The sequence below is a fragment of the Microtus oregoni genome, unplaced genomic scaffold (genome assembly GCF_018167655.1).
Source record: "Microtus oregoni isolate MIOR12 unplaced genomic scaffold, Mior012 000019F_ref0000042, whole genome shotgun sequence".
Classification (NCBI taxonomy): Eukaryota; Metazoa; Chordata; class Mammalia; order Rodentia; family Cricetidae; genus Microtus; species Microtus oregoni.
This window is the reverse complement of record NW_024543078.1, coordinates 6756438-6775393: the sequence shown is the minus strand read 5'-3', so window position 1 is coordinate 6775393 and position 18956 is coordinate 6756438. Positions and strand designations below refer to the sequence as shown.

General features: G+C 38.1%; 1 protein-coding gene and 1 non-coding gene across 3 annotated transcripts in view; one reads left to right on the top strand and one right to left on the bottom strand.

Moving 5' to 3' along the window:
* Window positions 1–2033: 2033 nt before the first annotated feature.
* The window catches only part of LOC121459512 (leucine zipper protein 2), a 334680-nt gene continuing 317757 nt past the window's right edge, over window positions 2034–18956 (bottom strand). The window contains exons 10-11 of one of the 2 annotated variants that reach the window (XM_041669388.1): window positions 2766–2816; window positions 2034–2187 (exon numbers count right to left, since the gene is read on the bottom strand). In XM_041669388.1, the coding sequence (XP_041525322.1) occupies window positions 2790–2816 (27 nt within the window). In that variant the 3' untranslated portion in view covers window positions 2034–2187; window positions 2766–2789. The remainder of the gene's footprint in view (window positions 2188–2765; window positions 2817–18956) is intronic. The other variant, XM_041669387.1, reaches the window with a different exon arrangement.
* On the top strand, window positions 3261–3367 carry LOC121459939. The gene has a single exon (XR_005976008.1). It is a non-coding gene; the product is annotated as a U6 spliceosomal RNA (small nuclear RNA).

The following is an 18956-nucleotide window of genomic DNA, read 5'->3' as shown; positions in this document are numbered from 1 at the left end:
CATTTAATTTTTATTTCGGGTGAGGGCCGGCTAGAGAGATGACTCAGTGGTTAAGAACACTTGTTGCTATAGCTCAATAAAAACAATTTTAAAAAAAAAATAAATAAATAAAAATTTCTTTCATAGAGCATTCATGGTCTCTTTTCTCACTAATTTTGTTACATAAACTAATATATATTATACATAAAAGAGAATATGTTTGTATATATAATATTTTATCTAGCAATTTTAAATCCATATATTTTATATGTGCATATTAATATGTATTCTTATCCAAATATATATTACTTTCCTGTTCATCTGTCCCTCCTAATTTTGGCACTTTTAATTTCATTACTTGCCTCCCTACCACTTCCCTGATCCTATCACCATATTCTACTAGTCCATGCCATTTCTTTGTTTTTTTAATGCATTCTTCCTCCATTCTTTGTTTCTTTGTCTCTTTCTTTCTTTATTCATTTTTTTTCTTCATTCAGATTTTTTGTTGTAAATGTCCCACTTTAAGAGAGCTGAAGATTAAGTTAATATATACATTATATGTCAGAAACTATTTTTTTCACATTTGTTTTTTTTTTATTTTTTAAATTTATTTATTTATTAAGGATTTCTGCCTCGTCCCCACAACCGCTTCCCATTTCCCTCCCCCTCCTCCAACCAAGTCCCCCCCCCTCATCTGCTCGAAGAGCAATCAGGGTTCCCTGACCTGTGGGAAGCCCAAGGACTGCCCACCTCTATCCAGGTCTCGTAAGGTGAGCATTCAAACTGCCTAGGCTCCCACAAAGCCAGTACGTGCAGTAGGATCAAAAACCCACTGCAATTGTTCTTGAATTCTCAGTATTCCTCATTGTCCGCTATGTTCAGCTAGTCCGGATTTATCCCATGCTTTTTCAGACCTAGGCCAGCTGGCCTTGGTGAGATCCCAATAGAACATCCCCATTGTCTTAGTGTGTGGGTGCACCCCTCGTGGTCCTGAGTTCCTTGCTCGTGCTCCGTCTCCTTCTGCTCCTGATTTGGACCTTGAGATTTCTGTCCGGTGCTCCCGTGTGGGTCTCTGTCTCTGTGTCAGAAACTATTTTTAAAAGCTGACACCCTGCACTACTCTCTAAATATGTTGAATACTGAGAGGCCTTTGGCACTTCTTCATACAATAGGCCACCTATTAATGTACTTCTTTATAAATTTTACTATATACATGTACATACACATAGATATATATACATATATTTGAATTTATTCATATACGAATGTGTGTGTGTGTGTGTGTGTGTGTGTGTGTGTGTGTGTGTGTGTGTGGTTTCTGATCATTGGGGTGGTATGTCTTCACCAGAGGAGTGGTTTTTGTTTTTGGAAAAAATATTTTTGTACTATCTGTAAACCCAACAATGTTCTATTGACTGATGCTGTGAGAAGCACTTATGGCTAGAATTAGCAAAAGGAGTGGGCTTTCTATGGTAACCAGTTAAGGGGTAGTATGTTTTGCAGCATTTATCCAATTGATTGAAACTCAACAAAAGGAGCTTCACTTTGTTGTTAAAATGCTTTCCTAAAAGAGATTTTTAAAATTTGTATACTCAGCACTATTCTTATCTCCCTTGAAGGGTTTGAATTCAATTTAAACTTCATTCTCTGGGAGAAGATAGGGGTGCTTTCTGTTCTTGAAGTCTAAGTTTACTTAAAATCTACTTACCAAAGTGAACAGTGGAGTTTCCAGTGTATGTATGAAGAACTCTAGAATTCTTGACCATGAAGAAAGATATAGCTATTTTCTATTTACTTTTGTGGACAGTTTTAACAGAAAGACAAAACTATAGCCATCCAGGCATTTATATATGACTATTGGGCAAGGAACAAACTTGCCTGAGCCCCCTTACTCTCTTCTCCCAATAGAACATGGAGATTCTACCTACATATAGCAGCATACGGTATCCCTGGGTCTTTCTGGACTCCCTAAATCTTCCCCTTGATTATTGTTGTGGTCTCAACAGGTCCTTGTTATTTTGGTCTTTAACATTGAAGTTGAGGGCACACTGTTCTTTTGTTCAAAGTGAGAATTGTTTATTTTTTGAAGTTATTATGTGATTATGTTTTTTCTCCCAGTTTTGTGGGTATAAATCTTCCAGAGGCTCTCCTCGTCTCTTCCTTTGTCGACTGAACTCGGGAGCTCTCATGGTTTCCTGGAGAACTTTTCTGTGAAGAGAGGGAGATACAGAGAAAAAAGAAAAAAATGTATCATTAACAATAAAAGCAATAGGTTTTCACACAAACATGGATTTATGTGGTTATATGACATAAAATACAATGTCATCTTCACACCCTAAAAAGAAAATAGACATTATTATATAATTCATCCTTAAAAGGTGTCTTACAGTTCTTTTCTTTGAAATTAAGAACAATAATTTGTTAAATTTTTGCATTAGTGAGGCCTAATGGATTTTTTCCCATGGATTATATACATTTCTCAAGTACTAAGATTTTACTTATTGATCCTCATTTCTCAAAAGACAGGAATCTTGCCCTTCTTTATATTCATTCCTGGCTTGTCTGAGATATAATAAATACACACTGCTACATTTTCTCAACTTGACAGAAAATATGTTGCAACATTACAGAAGATATCTAGATGGTTACATGGATTCTGTTCCTTCAAAGAGCAAGCTGTTTACCTCAGGGAACTGAAATATCATTATAAAATTTATATCATTAGGAACACTAGGAGATGCAAAATACCCTGACTGAAAGAAAAGTACAAGGAATGTGTAACTCACTATGGAAAGGTTCACGGTTGTCCTCTAGGAAGCCCAAGTGTGGAACAGAATCTGGGAAGAGTACAGAAAACTCAGCCAGAATCCTCAGTTATTCTATGTGGAACTCCTATAGATGTCCACAAGTAACTGTACTCCTTCATAAAAAAGCATTCTCAAAAAAATAGTGTGCTAAAAATTATTGAAAAAATTCTTAAACATGGTAAAATGTTTATTGCATTGAGATTAGCAAGGTTTATGGAATATTAGCAAACTCATAGAAAATAAAGCACTAGTTCATTTATCAGTTCCAATATTAATTTAACAAGGTGTTGAGCTTTGGCTGAAAACAGTAATTAAGTAATTTCCCTTGATACCTAAGCCTAACTTCATTGAAGCCTAGGAGGAATTGAGAGTTATATTTTTCTTCTTCCCGAACCTTGTTTATAAGACATAAATTTACACCTGTTTTGCACTTTTTAAGGAAGAGAAAAGAGAAAAGCTATCAGTGACACCTTTATGCTCATCTCAGCAGCACATATACTAAAACTGGAATAATACTGAGAAGATTACCATGGTCCCTCCATAAGGACCACATACAAATTAATGAAGCATTTCATATTTATAAAAAAAAAAACCTCTCAGCATCATTGGGAATGAATTATAAAAAGTGTTTGAAGATACCATGGAGATCAGATTTGTCCTCAAGGATGGGAAGAGTGAGGGATTGCTCATATTGAATTTAAGACAGAAGCTGATGTAAAGGAAAATTATGAAGAAAAGTAGGGGGCAGGAATTGATGGGCAATATGTTTCACTTTACAACCCTGTAGAGAAAGGACGAAGCCTTCTACTGCCATACCACTCTGAACATGCCTGATATAGTCTGATCTTGGAAGCTCATCAGGGTCAGGCCTGGTTAGTACTTGCATGGAAGAAAGGACAAAAGCAAGAGAGAGCTGGAAAGAGGAGCACTTGGAGTGGTGAATCAGAAACTTTGTTTGATATAACCTTTTCGACGGTGCAACAGAAGAAACTCTTCATGAAGTATCTGAGTAAGCAACTTTTATCAAATTGCCCATAATCCAAAGAGAAAATTTAAAGGGCATGCATTTGAATCTGCTTCATTTGAAGATGCTAAAGAATCTATAAACTTCTAGAACAAATTGGAAATCAAGAGCAGAAGAATCAGGTTGGGGTTACAAGGAACCAGGGCATTGCCTATTGCAAGAAGTCAGCGATCCAAAACCTCTGTTTGTCAAAGGTCTGTCAGAAGATGCCACTGAAGAGACCTTTAAAGAATCATTTAAGGGTTCTGTTCAAACAAGAATAGTCACTGATTGGGAAATTGGTTCATCCAAACAGTTTGACTTTGTAGGGTTCAATATCGAGGAAGACACAAAAGCTGCCAAGGAGGCCACAGAAGACAGAGAAACTGATGGAAACAAACATGGGACTGGGCCAAACCTAAAGGTGAAGGTGACTTTGGTTTTCTAGGTGGAGGCAGAGGAGGTTTTGGAGACTGAGGAAGGGGGTCTAGGAGGAATAGGAAAGTTTGCTGGAAGAAGCCACAGACTTTGGAAGTCGAGGAGGATTCCCAGCTGATAAAGGAGAACAGAGAGACTTCAAGTCACTTCATCAAGAAGATGAAATTTGAACAGTTTCTTCAACCCCACTTGTTTCCTCTTTGTTTGAAAGAAAGGACTCTGGGGTTTTTCTCTGTTACCTGTTCTGTGACAGAGCCCTGTGAGGACATTCCAATACAGTATATAGCCATGCGGTCTACTTGAAATCCATATAGATAACATTTCAAGTGAGATACCCTGTTAGAATTGACCAGCTATTTATATAAACCTTTTAAAAATAAGTGATAGAGCTAACCCTTGCCTGTACATTTTGAGTTTATGTTGTTTCATCCCATTATGGAAACATTTCTTCCTATAAATATTTTTTTCTGTTTTCATTGGGAGCTATAAAGAAATATTTTATTGTGTGCTTTTTTGATTCAGTGACTTTAGGGCAAATTAAAAATCCTATCCATTTAAAATAAAGAACGATACTCTTACATGCTCATCAATCTCTTTGATACACTTTGAAGATAGCAAATGACAAATGGCCCCAATCTCTGCTCTGGGTTAAGTTCCTTTGGGATGTGAAGAAAAAAGCATGCTGTTTTTATCATTATGTTATTTACCCAATCAGTCATCTGGTAACTTGACTCAATACAAAACATGTGTGTCCATTCACCACATGCATAACTGGTACCTGAAGAGGCTGTAAGGAACACTGAATCCCCTGGAAACTGAGTCACAGATGGTTAAGAGCCATCTTGTGAGTGTGAACGATCAATCTCAAGTCCTCAAGCACAGTTATACTCCTAACTCTGAGCCATCTATCCAGTCAAAGAAACACATGCTTAACAAGAGCCAAACCTGTATTTGTTCCAGGCAAAATCAGTAGTGTACCCACCACCTTCTTCCCATTACCTCCAACTCACAGATGAAATGAAGACACGGCTTTAAAGTAAGAGGCTATATCAAACATTAATACTGAGAGTGACTCTCCCTGGCAGTCACAATGAGGACAAGATCTGAACAACTTAAAGAATACATTAATTTACACTATATGTAATATGAGATGAACAAAGACAATAACAATAGACATGCTAAAGGGGGATTTGGAAAGTCTGTGAGTATTTCACCCTGTATAAAGTCCTTCAGTAGACTAAGAATACCTTGCCCAGCCTTGATATGGGATGAGCGGGTGGGGCAAGGGCTTGGTCCTACCCCAAGTTGGTGTGCCAGACTTTGTTGACTTCCCAAGGACGTCTTTACCCACTCTGAGGAATTGGTGGAAGGTAGGAATAAGGGGAAGTTAGGGAGGTGGGAGAAGGGAAGGGAAGGGGAACTGGGAGTTAAATGAAAAGCAAATTTTTTTAAATAAAAATGTGAAAAAAGAAAATAAAAAAGAATTGATAAGAGAGGCAGAAATGATCCTTTTTATTTTTTTTTAATTTTCAATACATTCTGAGTACAGATTTTCACTCTTTCCACTCCTTTATGCTCCCCCCCCCCCAATTCCTACCTTCCCCAGTTCCGCTTCTCCTCCTCTGTTTCCTATCAGAAAAGAGCAGACATCCCAGGGAAAAACTGAACATGGCATAACAAACCATTATATCAAGGCTGAGCAAGGCAACCCATTATGAGGAAGAGGGTCCCAGGGGCACGCAAAAGAGTCTTACAGAAACATAAAGCTAATAACCATAACATATATGTAGGTGTTCTAGTGTAGCCCTACGCTCGAGAGATGGTTCATCACTTAAGAGCACTGGCTGCTTTTCCTTGGGACCTAGTTTCAATTCCCAGCACCCACATTGGGTAGATCATAGGAAATTTGACACTTTCTTCTGGTGACTGCAGACACCTGCAATGGCATGCACATATCCACACATCTATATGTAATTAAAATTAAAAAGTCTTAAAAAGAAGAACCCATTAAGAAATAATATTATAAGGACAAGATTCTTTCTATTAAGCGTTCTGGTGTGTAACTAAGCAAATTCATTTTAAATAGTTTCTTTTGAAAAGAAAAAGCCCATAATGACAGAACCTGCAGTGTGGCCTTCTCAAAAGGGATCACAAAAGGAATGTTCTCAGTTCATTACACAGACACTCGGAGGCTGCTGTAATGTTTGTAAAGAAGATTTAGAGTTTATCTTGAGCTGGTCTCAAAATTTTTGGTCATGTACATGATTTTGCATTTGTCAGAATATAGAATAAAAGTTATGGGGCCATCAAATTTTTCATCAGAGTTCCAGAGAAAAGGAGATAAGGCCAATCACTGAGGACCAGGTTTGGATTCCCAGCCCAGAGGAGTTCACTCTGCAGTTGTGAATGTGAATCCAAAGTGCCAATGAGGATGCCAGGATGTTAGAGATGCTTCGTATATATGATGTCTACGAAGGAGAGCTGCAGGCACTATGTGGAAACAGCTGGAGAGACTCTATGTACTTTCATACGACAACACCAGGGATGGAGGTGTGGATTCTTAGGTGCACTTGAATGCCGATATTGCTCCCTTGGCTTCCTCACTCCAGATATGAAGCTGTGGGGTGTGATCTTTGTTTTATCAGGTTTCATTATTGTTTGGTCTGAACTATTCTTTCTCTCTTCTTGCTCCTCATTCCTGGAATGGGAGTGTTCACACCATATCATTGCACACTGGGAATGTGTAACTTGTATTGACTTTACCAAGAGTCTCAAAGGAGACTTTGATATTTTGAGTAGTGTTAAGACTGTGGATAATCTTCACATTTAAGTAAATACATTTTAATCCTGAGATGACCATGATCCTGTGGTGTCCAAGAGTGGGATGTTGTGTTTTTAATGTGAAATATCCTCTATAGGTTTATAAGCTTGGACATTAATCACCAGCTAGTGACACTGATTTCTGAGATTTTGAGACATAGAATGCAACGCTGAACTGGCTCAGTCATAATCTGCCAGTGTCAGATCTTTGAAGATGGTAGTTTTGAGCCATTTTGCATTCTGCACTTGGCTTAATAATCTGACATTATCTGAAGTGCTCTAGTCCCATGTTTCTGTCACCATGAACTTTTCTTAAATTGACATGACTGAGACAATCAAACCTGCCTTGTCATGATGAACTCAATCAAACCTCCCCTGCCACAATGGTGGATGCCACTTTAAAGCCATAGAACATGATCACTACTTCTTTGTTCAGGTTGCTTCCAGGAGGTATATAGACACCATGATTAGTATAATTAACACATGCATTTATCTCCCCTCCATCTCCAACTTATTATCATGTGTTTTTATTAAGTTGTTTGGGAAATTTTCATCCTGTTAAGTTTACAAAAAGGAAAAGGGAAAAGATGACAATATTATAGTTCTTGCTCATAAATTTGTCAAGGAAAATTTATCATACTCTGTTCTTATTTAAAATTAAAACAATCTATAACAATACTTTGAATAAAAGGAATAAATTATCTATGACATTATCACTGTGACCATTCATGCAAAAATTTAAAAAATCTATCATTATAAAAAGTATTGTGCTTAATTAAGAGAATTATTATGTTGAAACCTAAAGAATATAATCCTGAAAATGGATTTTGTCTCTATGACATAGAACTAAGAAAAACTAAAAACTGTACTCAGTCTGTTGAACATTGGAATGAAAACTGAGTTTTTGGAACAAAGTCCAGAGTCTACTTCTATATTAGCATGTAACTAAGATGAAAGTCAGACAATTTCTTTATCTTTGTAGGGCTTGTAATTATGATGTTCTGCCAAATGAGGTCAACCCACCTTGGTTGTTTTGTGCTGTTGTGGTAATTATTGTTGGAATGCAAGAACCCAAATTCAGAAAATGATTGTATTCTTTAGAGAGTTGTTGCTTCAAGAGCTATTGTTTGCTTGAATAAGTACAGGGTCTGGTTAATGTTGACCCAGCCCAGGACTGCTCAACTCACTTTCAAAGGCCAAAATAAAGCTTAGCAGATTCCCACAGAGGAAGTGTCATATTGCCAGGTCTCACAATTCTAGTCTTTAGGTATGGGAGAGTACATCTGTGACATCAGGCCATTAAATTTGTGAGAATTTCTCCTAGCAGCAAATGGAATAGTTCTGTGCCAGAGACTCATTTTCACAGCTTTCAACGTTTCCTATTCTTTTCAAGCCAAAATAATATAAAACTCTTCTAACAGGATATCCAAGGCTATTGGTTCTCTAATAAAAATGGACAAATCTCAAATACACAAAAAGATATCAAAATTCAAGTCAAACATTTTGAAATCTTCCATTAAAGCTATTATATTGTAAAGGATGGCATAGAATCTTTATTAGGACACAACAATATAACATTTCCAGAATGATATGTATGTGGCTGAGTTGGGTCTATGCATTATTAGCATACACAATATATATGTGGCCATTCTATAATTTAAACAGACTGTCTTTTCCTTGTCTCTTTCATTGATGGTTGTTTTTATGAGGGTTCTTTGAAGATTGAACATATACCTTGTACTTCATTTATCCAAAAATATTTATCACTGAAATATAGCTTTAGGTAAAGCAGATGTTTTTCTAGTGTTTATGTATATTTTATTAAGTATATGACATTTGAAAAAGGTGATGAAATAACAGTCATATTTATTTGATGGGGAAGCTCTGTCAACCTCTGATCTTTAAGAGGTTGGACCAGTTTAGGGCATGACATTTTGGGTACCCAGAGGAAACCGCCCACCCAGGATTTTCTCTCTCTCAGGTTCCCATGCTACACAGCTGAGGTTGGACTTCTCATTCCTGTTTTATGAGTTCACCCCTTATAACAAAGAAAATATAACTGGAATATTTTGGAGTTAGCCTGGGATTCTTTGACCCATTTCCTCACCTTCAATATTTGGCACCCAAATGTGGGGCTTAAGGACCGGTACACCCCCTTTTCAGGACCCCCACAGTTCCAGCCAACTGCCGCCAGGATTCTTTGACCTGCATCCTCACCCTCAAGATTTCTTCCCTAATCTTAGGTAGTGAAAAATGTGGAAAAGAATGAAAGGTTACCTTTTAGGAAACTGGAATTGAAAAAGGAGTAACAGTGTTTCCTGAGAGGTGGACACAAATGCTGTACAGAGTCATTGCAATTGGAGGAAAACATTGAAGAACTGAGACAGTGAGGAATGTTGGGTCAAGACTAGCTTCGGGAGTGAGATAATTTCTCCAATAAGGTGCATTGTCAGAGCAGCACACCCCGGAAAAGTCTTCCATTCCAGTAAGGATTGTCGAGATGACTGCTCTGACAGAATCTGTTACTTTAAGTATCTTTTGTTAAAAATTTATTTATTTATCTCTGTGAGTTCGAGACCAGCCTGGTCTACAAGAGCTAGTTCCAGGACAGGCTCCAAAACCACAGAGAAACCCTGTCTAGAAAAACCAAAAAAAAAAAATATTTATTTATTAAAGATTTCTGTCTCTTCCCCGCCGCCGCCTCCCATTTCCCTCCCCCTCCCCCAATCAAGTCTCCCTCCCTCTTCAGCCCAAAGAGCAATCAGGGTTCGCTGCCCTGTGGGAAGTCCAAGGACCACCCACCTCCATCAAGGTCTAATAAGGTGAGCATTCAAACTGCCTAGGCTCCCACAAAGCCAGTACGTGCAGTAGGATCAAAATCCCATTGCCATTGTTCTTGAGTTCTCAGTAGTCCTCATTGTCCTCTATGTTCAGTGAGTCCGGTTTTATCCCAGGCTTTTTCAGACCCAGGCCAGCTGGCCTTGGTGAGTTCCCGATAGAACATCCCCATTGTCTCAATGGAAATAGAAAACACTATCCTGAGTGAGGTAAACCAGACCCAAAAAGAGGAACATGGGATGTACTCACTCATATTTGGTTTCTAGCCATAAATAAAGGACATTGAGCCTATAATTCGTGGTCCTAGAGAAGCTAAATAAGAAGGAGAACCCAAAGAAAAACATATAGGCATCCTCTTGAATATTAACCTTCATCAGGCGATGAAAGGAGACAGAGACAGAGTCCCACATTGGAGCAGTGGACAGAAATCTCAAGGTCCAAATCAGGAGCAGAAGGAGAGAGAGCATGAGCAAGGAACTCAGGACCGCGAGGGGTACTTTAAATATCTTAATTTTTTTCTTTTCAATCCTGATTAACAAGGAGATTGGGAATATTCTAAAGTCTGTGATGATTTCTCTTCTTTTTTTCCCCTAGAAATCTCTCATATCTGTCATCAAGACCAACAACAGTAAAAAGTTTGATATTTTTTGGCAATATAGGGAAATGCTGGCTTATTGCAAATAGACCCTGAGGGAGGGAGTTTTAATCTTAGCTCTTAAATAAGATACTGGGTCTGAGATACTCATTGTCTCAGAAAAATTAAATTATGTTTTGATGCTTCTGCCAATGATGATTTATTCCATGCTGTAAGAGCCCACCAACCGAACCCCCAAATCTTCAACCCTAAGCCTGCCCTACTTGCAAGATGGGTCAATGGTGGCTCAAAGCTTGTGGGTGTGGCCAACCAATGACTGACCTAACTCGAGGCCCAAGCCATAGGGAGGGAAATCATGCCTATGACCAGGAACCAGAATCCAGGATGGCTTACAGACTTGGCCTAGAATCAAATAATACTGGCCAAAGGAAAATAACAAACAAAAAGTAAAACCAAGCCAAACAGCAAAAATCTCAATGAAATGATTCCTAATTGAAAGACCCCCGTTCCAGCCTGTAGCAAGGTTCAAATTAAGTCAGCTACATAAGCTTAGAAAAACAAATTTTAGAGAAGCAGATAGGGCCCTGCTGAACAGGATATCTGCAGTCAGCTAGCTCTGTAGAAACTGGGCCGACAGGAAGACAGCTAACCACTGCGACAGTCTGTCAAAATACCCAGAGAGCTGAACTTAGCTATATCTAGATTTTATGGTTTTCCATAAAACTGCAAATGGATAAACAACCCTGTCCCAATCTCGACCTTAGCCCACCCAATATATAGGAACCAATGAAATGCTTGTTGCTACGCCATCTTTTATGTAACCCCTGAACCCCCTATAAATGCATGATGTTTTCTCAGCCCGGCACGCTCATTCAGCAGGCTGACTATTCTCGGCTGTGCTTGCTGACATGCCCATAGGCACCTGTGTATCCAATAAACTTCCTCTTGCTTTTGCATCCAGTGGCCTGGTTTCTGTCTTGGGTGAAGGGGGATCCCTCAGACATGACGCCCATTTTGGGGGTCTTTCATAATGATACTCTGCTATATTCCTAGACACATGCCTAGCCCAGTCATCATTAGAGAGACTTCATCCATCAGCTGATGGGAGCAGTTGCACAGACCCAAAACCAAACATGAAGCAGAACTGTAGGAAGAGGAAGAAGGATTGTAGGAAGCAGAGGGGTCAAGGACACCAGAGCATGACCCACAGAATAAACTAAGCAGGATGATGTGGGATTTCTCTCTGTATGCTGTGAATACCATTGATTAATAAAGAAACTGCTTTGAACCTATAGCAGGGCAGAACTTAGCCAGGTGGGAAAAACTAAACTGAATGCTGGGAGAAAGAAGGGTGGAGTCAGAGAGAAGCCATGTATCCCAGCCAGAGGCAGATGCCAGAACTCTACCCGATAAGCCACAGCAGTGATACACAGATTACTAGAAATGGGTTAAATTAAGATGTAAGAGTTAGTCAAAAGAAGTTACAGCTAATGAGCCAAACAGTGATTTAGTTAACACAGTTTCTACATGATTATTTTGGGGTTGAAGAGCTGGAAATGAAAGAAGTGGCCTCCTTACAACAGCAGGGCATATAGGGGCTCACAAAGATTGGGGGGGCAAACATGGAGCCTACATGAGTCTGCACTAGGCACTCTGAATACATGTTGTGGCTGTTTAGCTAGGGGTTCTTTTGAGGTTCCTAACAGCATGTATGGGGGTGTCTCTGACTTTTTTGCCTGCTCATGGGACCCTTTTTCTCTTACTAGGTTGCCTCATCCAGTCTTAATATGAGGGTTTATGCCTAGTCTTATTGCATCTTGTTAAGCTCTGTTCAGTTGATATCACTGGAAGGCCTACTCCTCTGAAGGGAAATGGAGGCACACTGAATCTGGGAGAGAGGGGAGTTGGTGGAGAACTAGGAGGAAAGAAGGCAGGAGAGGTTATGGTTGGGATGTATTGTATGAAAGAAGAATAAAAGTACAAATATACCCCCCAAAAAAATACCGAACAACAGGAACAAAACAAAAAGTTCAGTTCTTTGCTCTTTCAGTATCTTCTTCATACAATTAAATCTGATGTTAAACATGGCTGAGTGGTTCCAACATCTTTTACTTATTCTCTTTTTTTAACTCAAACAGTGTAATGTATTTCTCTAAGGTTTTATCTCCTCTGTATTACTTGCTATAGTAAAGGAAAAGAAGTAAGAAGAGGAGGAAATGATGAGAAGAGACAAACAAGAGTAGAAGAAAAGAGGATAAGAGGGAAAAAAGCCATCTGTAGAGACATCTCTGTACAAACTGAAGTTTCCTAGAAAACATTTTAACATAATAAAGACTTGCTTACTAAAAGAAAGTGATTTCCACTGGGGACACCTGATAAGAGAAGCCCTTGACCTCATGAGTTCAAACCCTACTCAAGCAGCAAAGCTTGGCTCCATTTGTAAAGTGAGTCAATCAAATAAATAAAGAAATATTTTTCAAGGGGCATAGTGACATGTTTGAGAAGCTGCAGGTGTGAGGCTCAGTACTCAGATGAAAGAATGTGGTATGATCCAAGGAAACTGCCAACCTCTTGCCAAGCTGCTTTAAGACTTCTGCTTCCCTAGGACACATAACACCCGAGTCCTTCTTTTACATTTCAACAGAAAATGTACGCACTGTTGTTCTCTTCTGCACTGGGTTACCCCACTAGGAATGTAGCTTTAACACATTTTAACTTATAACCTCTAGAATTCCTACTTCAAGATGGTTCTTGACTAATACATTTAAGTTGAAGAATAATAAAACATCTCAGTACTTTGTTGGTTCCTACCATTCTGGCTTTGAATTGCTTGCCAGTTAGATAATTACTGAGAAAGAAATACAAATATTCTCTTAGGGAATTTGTATAATGTAGTTATTAGTAAATAAGAACAAACACACCAATTCTGCAGAAACTACTCACTTGAGTATTAAAAAAAACCCAAACTAAAACAAAAACAACACAACTCTCGCTTTTACTCAATTTTCAGCTAATATCGACAGAAAATAGTCTGTCAATAATGATGAAGTCCTACCCAATTATGAAGGGTGAGTATGCATAGCAGGTTACAGTCTCTCAGTGCTCTGTATTTTTTGGCCTTTCCCTGCATCTTTAGCCTTCACTGTCCCCCAGTTAAGTTTGCATTCCAAGCTCAGTTTTCATCTTTGCTGACAGTGCAGGGTGTTCTGTTTGTCCTCATGTGGGGCTTCAGCCCATTCCTCACCAGGTTCACCATGAAGACATTTCCAGGCATGAGGGTCATTTGGGGATTCTAAGGATGGGGAGCTCACAATATTTAGAAGCATTTCTATGGGAAAGCATAGTAATATAAAATATGCATCCATACTGTAACATATTCTCAAATTAAGAATAATGAAATCTGAAGGATGACATTTATAAGAAACCTTATCTTTTCAGGTAAATTTATAGAAATTTAGGCAACAATTATGTAAATTATTTTTCTCAAATTTTCTTCTGTATCGTTATTTATTTATTTAGTGTGTGTATGTATGTTTATAGGTCAGAGGACAATTTGCAGGAATTGTCTCTTTCCTTCTATCATGTAGGTTCTGGGGGTCAAACTCGGTTTCTTAGGCTAGAGACAGGGCTTCATCTTGTTGAGTAATCACTGAACCCTGACGGTTTTGTTTCTCCAAAATCAATGTTCTTGAAGCTGCTGGGTGCACTAGCCTGGACTATACTTCCTAGCCTTTTCCACCTTTAAGGGACAACTCTCATCTTCTGAAGAATTGTTCAAGAACACAGAAACTCCAGGAATCTTGCATGTAACTAGTACCCTTCCCCGACTGCGCCCCTCTTCACTATTTTGGGTACATTGAGAAAATCTAGGCTTATCTTCCTGTTATACTGAGTTTACTGTTAAGAATTCCCCTTATCCATGAAGCATAAAAATTTAAAGTATGCTTCTAACTTAAAAAATATTTTTATGAAGAACTAATGCACTATGAGAAGAGCACATTTTTTCAAAAATTTTCATATTAGATTTCTTATAAAGTACATTGCACAAATTTGGAATGTCAAGTCATCCTTTGTAATAAAATGCATGATTTAAAAATATTTATATTTAAAACAGAATGGGCCAAGCAATCTCAAAAATTTGAAAAGCAATCTAAATGCATTAAGACTGTTCAAAAAGAGGAGAAAAATGTGGTGACAAAAACCGAAGGAGGAATACCAAAATCTTCACTTAAAACATCGTCAGACATAAAAAGTTGCATGCAGGGTATCTCTGAGTCCTGTGGTAACCATTAGTGATTCTGCTGAGCCAATCCTCCTTTCCAGGACTGTCCTATACTTCCTTCAATACATTTAAAATGCATTCACTCCCTTACTACTCCCTATCTATCCTTCCCTCCCTGGGTCTCCTTGTTCCTCCTGAATTCAAGGACTCCTCTGCTTTAATGACTGTTATTAATATTCATTTAAGCAAACAAACCTAATAGTGCAATTTGCTCAGTCCATACAATGTTGCCTACATGTGCATGATTTTAGGTCTGATCACTTGGTATTTCTCTATATATTTCCTCAAAATCTATGGGAACCAATTCCAGCACAACCTCCCAGATGCCAAATCCCACTGATTTTTAGATTCCTCCTATAAACCATCATCATATGTGTATATAAACTGAGCCATGCATACCTGTCCTTCAGAAACTTAAATACCTTTAGTTGACTTGCAATCCCTAGCAAAAGTAAATTATATATTTACTGTATTGTTCAGGAATTCACAATACATGTCTATACATGTTCAGAACAGTCAACATTCTAACAGTACTTGAGATTGGTCTGCGATAGATTGAATCCACAGCTGCTGAGGCCCTGGACATGGAGAGTCATCTGGGAATTTCATCTATTGTGTTGTTGTTTTTGAAAAAAAAAGTTGTTTAACTATATTTTCTTATCGTAGGCTCAGTGTATTATATGTTTATTTAGTCACCAGCCAGTCTTAAGTGTAGTTTGGCCTTCAAGAATTTGATGTGAAATACTAAATTAGAAGACTTCTAGAATTTTCCGTTTTTGCAAATAGTGATGTCACCAGGGTTCTGGAAACATCTTCTATGCCTGCTCCACGTACTCACAATGCCTTCATGTGACTGTGCAGTCTACATCAATGCCCTTCATGATCTTGGGACTCCACCAAACATATGCTACCTTAGCCTTTCATGTAATTTCTGCATTGTAGGCCAATGAACACACTTTTTTTTCAAACTTTTAAAATTGGACATCAAAAAGGGGTATCTGTTATGTGGATCACAAATATCAAGGAGATATACAAGAATCCAAAAATATATAGTAGTATTCAAAGGATTGTTAAGGGAGCATGTTTCCATTTAGAGAAGGAGAGTAGAAAATAAATTATAGATGGTTAAAATTTACAATCAAAAATGAAAAGTTTGGTAATGAAGAATTCTGTTTGTTTACATACAGCAACATGATGAGAAGCTCAACTCAGTAAGGACAACATGATGTTGTCATGAAGAACAGAAGTGGGAAGTGACAATAGATATATTAACTTAATTGATTCAAAAAACTTAAATTTTATTGACAAATGGGAGAAATATCCATGAAAGAGAAACAGATTAGGAATAAAACAACTGCAAAATATGTTCCTTATGGAAAAGCTAGTAGGACTACTCTAACTTCAGTTGAGTTGTCAGAATAAAAGGCAAAGAAAGACGCGCTTTGCATACTGGTAAAGGGTGAATCCATTAAGAGACTGTATATGTGCACACACACAACCTAAACACTATCATATACACACATATATGTATACATATACATACATGCATACCTAGTCCTGATATGTAATGTATGTATCTAATATTGCTAGGACATGCCAAAGCAAAAGAAGAGACTAGGATCTAACAAAATAAAGACTGATGTTCTTTTTCCCAATGTATTTTCCAAGCAGGTTCTCCCAGATCCTAAACAAAGCAATCCTCAGGAAATGGAAAGGGATAGTGACTGTTTAAATCTTCACTGTTTAGCTCTCCTCTTTTTTTTTTCAAAGGATGTTCATTCTTAGCAATGGAAAGTCCGATGATGACATCTGCTGGAATTAATTTATCTTCCATCCTATGCTCTCTATGTGCTCTGACTAGATGAGCCAATATAGCAGAGACAGGGGAAAGATAGTGTTTCAGATTGAGAGCCAACAAACCAGAAAACAGATTCTACTTCTTGGCAAGAATCTTGTTTTTCAGAGATTCAGATTCATTATCAGTCAATAGCATAAAGAATTCTTCTAGCTGTAAACTTTAATTTGCTATCATGTAATATATTGTATTTCCTCGGAAACAGTAGAAAATTATAGATTTAAATCATGTCATATATTTCAAATGTGATTGATAAAAATATTTCTGAAAAAATGTTGAAAATATGAGTATGTATATTTGAATAAAATATTGAGTGATGTAAGATTTAGGAACCATGAAAGTAATGACACATACATAATAATTTCTATAAGAAGGACATCAAATACAGAAGCTAGTGCATTGGCTATAGTGTTTTAAAAGCATTATTATACCTTGAAATAAGATTTTAGAGTTTATAAGAGAAGAAATACATTCATATTATTTAATTTGAAAAAGGTTTGATAAAATAGGTAATGTCAATGTCAGTGGCTGCCACTTTTCTTTTTAATACACTCACTCATGCAGCAAATGTTTGATTGATCTATGCATGGCACTTCCTGATCTAGGATTTTTTAATACATTAGTAAGCAAAAACAACTTAGATGCCTCTTCTCATGGAATTTAACATAATCATTTCCATATTCAATTAAGGCATTTCAGGACAAATAGTTAACTCATCACCTGGTCACATTTGATTGTGTGTAATCTGAAGAAAAACATAATGAACAGAATCCAACCATTTCTTCTCCCCCCCCTCTCTTTCTCTCTCTCTCTCTCTGTGTGTGTGTGTGTGTGTGTGTGTGTGTGTGTGTGTGTGTGTGAGAGAGAGAGAGAGGGAGGGGGGAAGGAGGGAGGGAAGAAGGAAAGGGAATTAAATTAATTAATTAAATTTAATTGATGACAAAATTTAGCTTTATAATTTTTTATCACATTCCAATTCATCAGCCCTAGCAGTAAATTCAAATCACCCATCACTAACTGTATATCTAATAAAAGTCTATTTTCTGTGTTTGAGATGAAATGTAAATTTCTCACGTATTTATTCACGAGGAAGTCACAGACTAGCTGTTTAAATCAGGGCAGCATTCTGTTGTGTAATATTATTTTAACTTGGCAAAGATGTGTTACATTTGTTTATGCTGCCTTTGTTAACAATGGAAAGATATGTTGCATGTATTTAGGCTGCATTGTTTTAATTATGTAAAGATGTGTTGCATTTGTTTCACCTTGCATGCTGAAGGCACCTGATTGTTCTAATAAAAAGTTGAATGGCCTATAGCTACACAGTAGAAGAATAGGCAGGGCTGGCAGGTAGGGAGAATAAGTAGGAGGAGAAATCTGAACAGAAGAGAGAAGGAAGAGATAATGAGAGAGAAAGAGAGTCACATACCTGGGGCCAAAAGTCAGGCTGTTGCTAGCCGGACGTGGAGAAACAAAGAAATAAGATATACAGAAAAAAGAAAGGTAAAAAGGCCAGAGGCAAAATATAGATGAAGCAAAACAGATTAAAATAAGAGCTAAGAAAAGGCTGAGCATTCATAACTAATAAGAAGTCTCTATGTCCTGATTTGGGAGCTAGTTGGTAGCCTAAAGAAAAGCCTGCTGCAACATTCCAAAGATGGAGGAGTAGAACAAACTCCATTTTGAGAAAGAATTCCAATTTAGACAGGGTCTAGCCAGTGGATGAACTTAGTTACAAGCAATTCCAAGAAAGGCTGCAAACTGGCAGGGCCGAGTCAGGGTGACCCCACCAGGGCAGGCCAGCCCTAGATGTGCAGGCCCTAGATGTCCTTGTGACTATTGATAGCCTGTGTTTGGATATTATACCAGACCTTAACCAATGAATTTAAAAGATGCATACCCCTACCCAATCCTAAAACATGAAGACTTGTATCGCCCTGATTGTGATTTTTTTTCCCTTAAAAAAAATCATGGGATGTACTCACTCATAATTGGTTTCTAGCCATAAATAAGGGTCACGGAGTCTACAATAGGTTAACCTAAAGAAGCTAAGTAAGAAGGTGAACCCAAGGAAAAACATATAGTTATCCTCTTGGCTAAGGGAAGTAGACAAAATTGCCGGGGAGAAAATTGGGATCTTGGGGGTGGGGTGGGATGGGGGTAAGAGGAGATGGGGAGAGAAAAGGGAGAAGGGAAGGAGGGGGGGGGGCTTGGGGAAACAGGAGGATTGGGATAAAGGAAGGTTGGACTTGGGAGCACGGAACCACAATTCTTTGTTAAGGGAGCCACTTTAGGGTGGGCAAGAGACTTGACCCTAGAGGGGCTCCCAGGTGCCCAAG